Here is a 10306-nt window from a genome sequence, read left to right on the forward strand (position 1 = left end):
TTCCCAGGACCCTTGTTGCCCGCAGTAGCTCCCCGTGATCGTTCCTGACCGCCTGGTCTCTCTTCTCCCGCAGAGTCTGCCCGAGTACCAGGCGCAGCAGAACCAGTCGACCCGCCGCAGTCAGGGCAACACGGCGCTGTCGCGAGTCTTTGCCAAGTACGACGTGGTCGAGACGTCGTACCACCTCTACTCGGACAGAATCGACCTGCACCTCTGCGACGACCCGGGAGGTCAGTGACGACCGATATATATATTATATTTTTTATTGGAAAAGACCAGCTCTTGATTAATTCTGATTTGGTTGAAGTAAACCACCTTTTTTAACTCCAGCATGTCCAGAAGTACTGAGCATTACATTGCAAGCAATTGTGTGCACGTCAAAATAAATTATGCTGATGAAATTATGCTGATGAGGGAAAATGTGGCTTTACGAAATGTCACGGAACGTTTTCTGGAAACAGCTTTTCTTAAATCCAGAAAAGGCCTTGCTTTGCAACAGCTCACAAGACTGTTGATAACGAGAACAGTGCTTTGTTTATTATTTATTCCCGGTGCTGTTCTCATTTAGCTTATGAAAGTGCGGCTCAGCTGTCCACGTAAATGAACCTTACTGCCCATAATTTCATTGCATATGACAAGCACTTTCTCATTTATGAAACTGTGTGTTGCAGTGAATTTTCGTTAGTTTCCCTTTTCTTTTTTTTCTTTTTTTTTACAAAAGCAGACATGCCACAGCATTTTGTCTGTATTGGTCCTCTGTGGATGAACAGACATACCGTTTTTCTCATCTGTGACCCTGTCTTATGCTAATATCCATGGCCATTGCTTATAAACGCTCATCTGTTGTCTGTCCTTCTAGTAAGTCCCTGTACTTGTTCTTTATTTCCCCTTCAGTGTACCATTTTTCAGACTTTTTGGTGGCAAATCACACCTGATGGGGAAAATATTTTCATCCCTAAAATATGAATGACTGACTTTACTTCACCTCTGAAAAAGGTTTCATGTATTCGAACAGCCAGTTTACATGTCACTTGACAGTTGATGGACCCACATCCTTTTGTTTCACACCCTGTCAAGATCCTGACATGAAATCCTGGTTTATCAGTTGACATAGAAATTAGCATTACCTACACCATTTTTCAAAAATAGTGCAGTTATTTACTTTCTTTTTTCTCATCCTAGGATTTTTTTCATCAGCACACCCAACCAAAATCCAATTTTAGAACACTGTTCCCCTTTGTTCCTCTCTGCTCTCCACTCCTCTCCTCCCTTCTCCTCTCTCCTTCTTTCTTCTCCTCTCTGCTCGTCTCTTCTCCTTTCTTTTCTCATCCGCTCCACCTCTCCTATTCTCTCTTCTCCCCTATCTGCTTCACCTCTCCTTTCCTCTTATCTCCTCTCCCCATGAATTCGTCGCCTGTTGCCTCTCCCACCGTGTCCACAAAATGTCAGAGGACGATAACGCTCCCGCCTCCCGATCCCCGCACTGCGGTGAGTCTGGAGCTGAGTCGCGCCCCACCTACCCCACAGACACTGCGCCGTAGCTGTCTGAGCTCGAATTCCACTGATAGCTGGAAAACTGCTGTTTCGCCGGCGGCTGGCCAGGCGCCAGAGTTTACCTTGTGTGGCTTTAGATGGGGTTTGACGTAGTCAACAATGAATGCAGGGTGGTGTTAATATGCTGACTTTGCAGACTGAATCAAACTTTTTGACACCTCTGTGTTAAAATGATAACCAAAGAAGAAACTGAGCAAACTAGCTTAAGCTCGGCTGCAGTGTTTGGTTGGAGCTTGTGATCCCCAACCACATATTTTATTTTGGGAGTCACGTTTGGCATTGTTTACCGGTGTTTCTGAGCTGTACAAGATCAGAGGGTCGCGGCACCGGCCGTATCATAGATGTGATCTCACATCCACTGTCCACTGTCCACTGTGATTGGGTTAGTCGGTTCCCGCATCTGGTCCGACACAGATTAGATTTCCTCTCTTCCCGAGATGCCATTATATAGGTCGATAACGACGTTACCTGTCGTCATTCGATTTGTGATCGATGGGAGTTTCAGTGTTATAAACGGTGTATGCATAGATGTTGCCGTTGAGGCGTCCCGAAAGTTGTAAACGACCAGCGGTTTTGAGTGATGCAATCATCTAACGAGACTTCGGACCCCAACAGTTACGGAAGATCTTCTAACCCTCGATTTCCACTCAGATGGCTACCAGATCCACAGAGGACCAGCGAGCCATTCGCATGGCCTATGAGGAGCTAAATTGCGCATTTTTGAGCTACGAAGTACCATTCAACTCACTCCACCCTTTGAGTGCTCATATTTTCTTGACCCCTTAAAACCTGCAACTCTCTAGCCCTCCCCAGTGGATTCGTAGTCCCCTGACCTGACCCCCTCTCCCTCCGTTTCGCAGAGGGCCGCTCGTGCGCGCCGGAGCTGGAGGCCGGTGTACCAGCGGCGCACTGTTCGGTGCCCCTACCCTCCTCCAGTACTCCCACCGCTTCACTAACCCCCTCACTAACCCTCTCTGTTCCCACAGAGGGCCGCTCGTGCGCGCCGGAGCTGGAGGCCGGCGGCGCGCTGCAGGTGACGTTCAAGCAGCTCGAGCTCGACTACTACCCGTACCACCTGGCGTACGGCGACCGGCGCCACTGGGTGCGCTACGGCGAGTCGATCCCGGCCCAGTGGCTGGATCAGGCGCTGAGCGAGTTCCGCTCTCGGCTGACGGCGCTGCTTCTCAACGGCGGGCCGCACCACACCCGGCTGGCGCGCGCGCCGCCACACCTCAATAATGCGGTGGGTAGAGAACTGGACCGGACCGCGCGCTGCCGCTCCTTTACAATGCGGTGGGTAGTAGAGGATCCCACCTTAACGACACGGTGGGTAGAGTACTGGGCCGCACCCCAACAACACAGTGGGTAGAAGAGGGGAGTGTCCATCCCTCCCACCTCACCAATACAGTGGATAGACCCCGCATCACCGTACCACCACCGTCATCACCGTGTGATTTTGTTGCTAGTTTATGGTTCTGATATGAATGAAACGTGTGCATGTTTGATTATTTGACGTCCAATTTTGAGATCATATTATGCTAACACGAAGCGCCATTTCAGTAATTCCAATGCAACAAATTCTTTCATTTGCATCGGAACCTGTTCGTTGCGGGTCGCATGGTTTTATTCGATATTTTATGCACCGAAACCTCACTCCCTGCAATTGAAATAGGCTGTAGCCGGTTATTCTATCAGTACCATATGAGGCTTTGTTGGGCAATGTCGAGTCTGAGCAAGCCATTCCCTGAATGAATGAACTCAATTTCGCCGATCCTATTCGTTTGCCGGAGAGCGTTTGAATATTAAGGAGGACTTTAATAGTGTTTTAGTTACGTGGTGGTTGGAATTCAGTGCTCTCAGGCTCAATTGTAGACTTCGTGTAGGGTTCTAGTCTTGAATGATTCCTGTTGATTTGATATGAATAATGGTGTCTCGAGCAGTTCATATATTTCACAGCCGAGCGTTTGGGGTGTCATTTATTCAGTGCATAGACGCTGTACTGAAACTGTTGAAAAATGTGTGGATCTCAACATATGCTTGAATTTAAATTTGCTGCAAGCGTCTTCTCGTTCATATTATGTTTACCTACACGATGAAGTGCTAGAGCATTTGCAAATTATACTTTTTGGTTTGTCCATTATTTGCCTCATCCACCATTTGAAAGTAACTTTGTTTGTTCCTATCTTCCTTCACAACCTCAATTCTGTTCTGTGCCATGATATACTTCAGCAGTCTCTCAGTAATCTCGTACGTCTCAGTATGATCTCCGTATTGTTCCGCCGTCTTTCTGACCCCAGTTCCCTCCGCTCCGTCAGTCACCCGCTGCGGGCGGCGGCGGCGGCGGCGGCGGCGGCGCGGCGGCCGGGCCGGCGGCAGGTCCGCCCCCGCCGTCACCCCACCGCTCCTTCGTCATGAACCAGCTGCGGAAGCTCATGTCGGCCGCGCTGGTGGTGCGCATCAACGACTTCGTCATCTACCGCGTGTCCACCTCACAGCGGAAGACGGTGCTGAAGGAGTTTGTCATGGGTGAGTGCCCGCCGGCCGGCCGGCCGGCGCCGCGCCCCGTGGATGGCACAGAATGTCCGCCTGACCGCCGCAGTTCTCACTGTCTCTCTCTCTCTCTCTCTAACACCGACTCTGGCGCTGTCTCTGCCCCTCTCTCTATCTGTCTGCGTGTGCGTGTCCGTCTACCGGCTCTGCCAGCCCCGGATCCGCCTGGCGTTTTGCGTGTGTGTGTGCGTGTGTGTTTTTGTATTGGGGAACATGAGGGGAGAGCTATAGGGAAGGCCATGCTGGAAGATGCCATTTGTGAAACTGAGTGATTTTTACATCACTGGTGGCTTAAGCCATATTGATTTAAAACATTGTGAAATTTTAATCGAATTCATAGTCTCCGGAAAGTTATAGTTTGAATGATTCGTGCTCTCGGTACCCGATGTGCTGAGCAAATGTAACTCGGGCATATGCCAGAATTACTTAGCTTATTAACATTTCATCTCCTTGGAACACGCAACAGTCGCCCATTCGAGCGAACACGGAATGAAATTGAATGTACCCTCGGGAGGAAGCTTGAAGTAAATGGTGCGCTTGTTAATGGACTAAGTCTTTTCAACTGTGATAAATGTTCCCTGCAAATCAGGTTAACTTATTTTCGTAAGACGCAAAAGGCTGCTTCTCTCCAAATACGCTAACTCTAAATTAAACTTACGACAAAAGCTGGTTATGTTGCCAGCTGGGTTAGGCTCTGTTTTTCGCAGATCTAGCCGGCGTCCTGGTGTCCCAGTGGGCCGTTTGGCGGGTGTAGTTGGGGTGGGGTGGGCGGGGTGCTGCATGCCCCCTCTCACCACCACCCTGTAGTCACAGCGCACCCATCTGCCTTTCAGGAAGACGCGCCAAGAGAAGTCTGGGACCGCGGCCTTCTAACCTAATCTTCTGCTCTCCACGTAACATGGCCGTTGTCGTTTGCACAAGCTTGCAGCTGCGCTTTCTCTAGTTGTGTAGCGTTTGCCAGCCTGACGCACTGCCGCCCCCGCCCCCGCCCCCGCGCGGTCTCCGCCGCCGCCCCTGCCGTCTCCCTCCGAGGCAGTGGTCGTCCATATTTTTCTATTTTTGTCTGAACTAACGACAATGGGTGGGGCGTTCACGTAGACGAACCCTCTTTGCTGTTTCTTACCTCGGCCGGACTCGGTAAGACCAGGGCGGCGGCGGCGGCGGGGGCATGGACCGAGGCTTCTATTCTTTCTGTCTGTCTGGTGATGTGGTGGTGCATCTCCTGCTAGCAACCTGCCAACCCCTGCCGACCCGACCTCTCCCGAACCTCACTAGACGTCCCATACTCATCCATGAGATGTTTCAAAGACTGCGCAGTCCGGTGTCCCGCAGTTCATGTGGCATTGCGGTTGACTGTCAAATGCCAGAATGTTATTCCTGCTCTAATGCCCTTATTATCTGGCCAGTCTTACCATACCATTCCGCTATAGTCATACGTCAGCCCGCGTTGTTCTTATGCTGGCATTTCTCTCGCTCTGTCCCGATCCTTCCTCTCCTCCTCTCTCTCTGACCCCATAACTAGACCCCCGTGACCTAACCTGCTCGCCAGCGCTGCGTTTTGCGGTAGGCAAGTGCCATTCGGTGTTAGCACATTACCTAGAGCAGGCCCCGTATGCCAGTGGTCCCGTAACGATCGTGTCTGTGCAGTGTGCGCTGTCCCCCATTCTACGCTGGTCCTGCGCTACGTACTATCAGGTCAACTGTTTGAAGTGGAAGTACACTACCTTGCCACAGTAATGTATTGTTTCTTATGAGTTTGTATTGTATTTATCGCTGAATTCATAGGAATTCACCAGTATTTTACTACTCAATACTCATGGTAGATGACGTTTTCTCCAATGTTGTGTTTATGTTCTCTCTGATACAGGTTTCCTCTCAGGGATGTCTAAAGTTGAAGCCCCCTTGTTAACAACACTGTGATCGTCTATCACGTTTTTCAGATCCGAATTCCTTCACTGGCGACTTTCCCGAACCCGTTGACACCAAAAGGATCATTTCAATTTTCCATGTATGTACGTCTTGACTGTTCTCTTACGCAATGATCTATTTACAGAGTTCTCTTCCGTCTATCCGTTTCAGGGATGGGTATTGGATAGAAGAGATACTTCGATATTATTTCAACAGTAGGGATATTTGTACTTCTTCCCTTCACTGGCTTGTTCTTTTCTGAAAGAAAAGGAAAGAGATCTTCTTCCCGAAAACACTGCGGCTTTTGAAGAGCGCTGCAAGATTGTTTTATCAGTTGGAAATGGCATGTCAAATGTGAGCCATTTCCACAAACTACCACACCTCGGCGACCTCGGCGGCCCAGCTACTTCTCCGTAACTGTTCAACCCGCGCTAGTGGCCGTCCAATAGCTGTCGTTCTCTCGTCGTCAGCACGACTCCGAGATCTCCAACTGTTCTGTAATGTCCGTGCTAATTCGGGCTCCGTTTAGCCGTCGTCTAAAGCCGCTCAGAAACTTTCGACACCTTGGTCACGCTCCCCGGACCGAAATACTGGCACAGGCCACACTGCGAGCGGCGCTCAGCGAGACCACTATACTAATGACGCTGAGCATGCCAAGACCGTTTGTCCGACTTAGTGATGATTGGTGGAGCTAACGACATTAGTTACATAGCCCCGACGGCGGTATTATCGGGTTCGGAGAACGCCCGGCCAGACTGTGGCTGCAATCGTCTGGGTGACGGTAGATCAGCTCAGCTGGACGGACGGGAAAACTGTGCCACATTCTGAGTGTGAAGCAGAGTGGTGTTAATTGGCCGTCACCGAATAAGCCAGGCTCTGACACTCGAGTTGGCAATCGGTCGCGTGAGCGACTGGCGTCAGACAGGTGACTGTGTCATTTCGAACGATGCTACATTCATGTGTCAATAAGGTTATTCTGCCAGCTTGCCGGTCAGGTTAGATCAAATGTGTCGTTTTGTGTGAATCCTATGGTCTGGCGTACCGGACACTGATTCATGTGCCATTGGCGGATCGCCTGCACCACGTCTCTTCGCATCGATCCGTGTGATTCGACTCAGTCAAGTATCGGTCTGTCAGTCCAGTAAGTGGATCGTCATTGCATTAGTGGCCAGGCAGAGGGTGCTCGATGTGCAAGCTATTGGACGACCTCGGACAAGTGCGTTAGTTTCTTATGGGTGTCGTTTCATAGGTGCGTCTAAAAAAAAAAACTGAGGATGGTGCAAAATACCCGCTCGGCGAGGATCTGGTCTGCGGTTTGTTTCTAGAGATATCGCGCATACCGCATACGCACCCACGCACACACTGCGGTGTAGACGGCCGCAACAGCCAAATGGTTTGGCTATTGGTGTCGGCACACCATCAGGTGGAGGAGTACCTCTAATCAGTGATAAGGCATCTTATCAACGACCCGTGACTGGGTATGAGACTAGTCCCTGGCGTGCGGTCCGTGTTCCATTTGTAAGTCGGCGCTTCTGTGCGCGTGCACTGGACACACCGCCCTGAGAGGCTCTATCCATCTCCGTCTGCCCCGTGAGAGGCTGGCCTGGCCGGGCTATAACTCTGTGCCTAGCGGTCACTGGGCGTGGATCGAAGGAGCGGGACGGTCACTGCGCGCTGCGGTGGTGTGGTGTCGGCCTGGCCACACCACCTCGCCGCTTTCCCGGCGCACAGTGATCCAATTTGTGGCACGAGTGGGATCAGGGGGAGAGTGCGGTGTGTCAATCGCGTCCCTGGGGGAAATGCGTCCATGGAAATGGCACAGACAGTTTTCTTCAAGGGGATTTGTATTGTGGGTTGTGGAGGGAAGCAAGATATAGACGCATGTAGATGTTACAGTTAGCATGTGAAGTCTGTTAGTTTGCAGCGTAACTAGTTAAGCTGCAAATTAACGGATTTCGCGCACTAACTGTAGCATAAATACCGTAGCAGAGGTTTAGTAAATAGTCTAGATGCTCAGTAGCTAGTGTAGATTAGATAGGGAAGTCGCATAGAATCACTGATGTTTGTGATAGTGATTATGCTATGAGATGAGTGACTTCGATAAGTACTAGAGCGTAGTGCATTGCACTTGATCCAGTCTAATCATGCATTTTTTTTTTCGAGTATTCTGAACGCCATTTCGTATATTTAATGTATGATCCTGTAAAAGCTGGTTTGGAAGCCTTTGTAACCCTGTTAGTGGAGTTCTTTAAAGATATTCCGTTCTATGAATTTCCCTGCTTGTTAACAACAAGCTTACTGCTTATTCTCTCGCCAGTCCTCTTACCTCGCGAGACACCTTTACTAAAGCCTTCCTGAGAACTCGTCATACCCTCATTTTAGCGTTTCCACAGCACCTGGCCGCCTCATCCTTCTCACAAATGTCCGTCCGGCTGCTCTGAGAGCGGATTGAAGCCGCGGCGCGCCCGGCAACTCGTCATTAAACCACGCCCGGCCGCTCGCCGCCGGACACGGCCGAGAAAATCCGTCCCGAATGGAGCACTTGGCCGCCTGGCTACGACCTCACGGAGACGAAGAACGCGTCCGAACCTCCATCAGACCGAGCGGAGGGGCCTAACGGGGAGAGGCGCAGTCCAGTGCCGGTCGCCGACTGACATTTCCACACTCTGCACGGCAGCAGCTGCTGCATAATTCCAGAGTTGGCATCACTGATATATCGTGTTTCGCCCACTCAGGTTCCCTTCCCGACCACGCCCACTGGTGCTACCAAGACCCTAGCTCGATTGCCGCCTCTCTACCTTCTTGCCCTCTTTCCCTCTGTCCCGGTGCCCCTACATACGTGACTGTCGGTCCCTACAATAAACCACCCCATGTACCGGTCCAGCGCCCCTCGTACGACCGACGTGCCGCGTGGACTGACCGCCGTCCGGCCGGCCCACAGGGGACCGAGAAAGGACGAGCGTGCCGGGCCAGTCATCCAGTGTGCACGTGGAGATGACGTACTTCTACTACCCGGGCAACGTGCGATTTCCAGGTGAGTGGTTGGGGAGCGTTGGAGAGGGGAGGAGAGAAGAAAGAGAAGGGAAGAGACTGAAATAGTTGTGTTGGCATGTTTGCGATACGTTTTTTTACGAAGGGAGACCTTTTATTGTCAACGGGAGACCACTTATTGGATGTCTTTCGCTGACTGCGGTCTTCTTACTTTATTAAACAGTTCCTGCTCGACACCATTTGCAGTTTGCACCGTCTCCAACATATGCAAAATTGTCAGGGAACTCAGATTTGTTTTTCAATAGAAAAACACAATTCTATTTCTAACAAATGGTGATTTAACTATTGACAACAAAACTTATGTTATTCATGTATCCAACATAATCACGCATTCAACTGTTTGACAACAAGCCCATCAGCGTGCGGCATGGTGCTCTGCGGCATTTTGAACACTTCAGTTTTGTGTTCACCATTTGTCACGTCTGCTTTTGGGCGTGTCCGCTAGTGAGTCACCCACAACTAGCAATATTTCTCATGTCGATTGGACGATGTTTCTTCGATCACCTTGGCTGCGTCTGGAACGCTCTGTCAGTTTACATCAGTATGCAGTGGCGGGGTCATCCGCGAGCAAGTTTTCTCACCAAACACTTAATGGAGAGGAGAGAGGGAGTGGAAAGAGTGTGTGAGAGAGAGAGAGAGAGAGAGAGAGAGAGAGAGGAGAGAGAGAGAGAGAGAGAGAGAGAGAGAGAGAGAGAGAGAGAGAGAGAGAGAGAGAGAGAGAGAGAGAGAGAGAGAGAGAGAGAGAGAGAGAGAGAGAGAGAGAGAGAGAGGAGAGAGAGAGAGGCAGAGGGAGGAGGGATGGCACAAAGCAAAATCTCGCAGTCTTTCGTTGGGGATAATGTGGGCAGTGAAGCGACTATGTTTACTGAGACCGGACTTATCCCGTCCTTTCAGCGAACTAGAATAGAGTGTTGCATTCCTGTTGTTCGCAATGTTCCTGTATTTTTCTCGGGAGCTTTTCTAAAACCAAAACATCAGTCTTTGGAGCTAGTCTTACGGTGTAATATCGGTCAGCATTTCACAAAAATGGCCTGCGGTTGGCAGCTCTTTCTCAGTACCGCCTCAATTAAACTTCACCCTCTCGGCGTAATAGCGCTGCTGGATTGGAGTCGTTAATCACAATCTCACAGTGATCCGCCGCTCCCGGCCGTCTTATTGGCTTGATTTGGGCCAAACTAACAAACTACAGCCAACAGCTCACAAACTATGTCGTCTGAAGCACAGAAGGAACCATGAGACAGTC

At 50.4% G+C, this 10306-nt stretch overlaps 1 protein-coding gene across 1 annotated transcript in view; it reads left to right on the forward strand.

The window, feature by feature from the left end:
* Positions 1–9046, forward strand: part of LOC122374247 (UHRF1-binding protein 1-like) — a gene marked incomplete at its 3' end in the record, with an annotated part of 69446 nt that extends 60400 nt beyond the window's left edge. The window contains exons 7-11 of the mRNA XM_043352872.1: positions 74–230; positions 2541–2797; positions 3870–4080; positions 4938–4997; positions 8954–9046. Coding sequence (XP_043208807.1) covers positions 74–230; positions 2541–2797; positions 3870–4080; positions 4938–4997; positions 8954–9046 — 778 coding nt within the window. The remainder of the gene's footprint in view (positions 1–73; positions 231–2540; positions 2798–3869; positions 4081–4937; positions 4998–8953) is intronic.
* Between the last annotated feature and the right edge of the window lie 1260 nt (positions 9047–10306).

This window comes from Amphibalanus amphitrite, unplaced genomic scaffold (genome assembly GCF_019059575.1).
Source record: "Amphibalanus amphitrite isolate SeventyFive unplaced genomic scaffold, NRLGWU_Aamphi_draft 001625F_arrow, whole genome shotgun sequence".
In the NCBI taxonomy this organism is placed as follows: domain Eukaryota; kingdom Metazoa; phylum Arthropoda; class Thecostraca; order Balanomorpha; family Balanidae; genus Amphibalanus; species Amphibalanus amphitrite.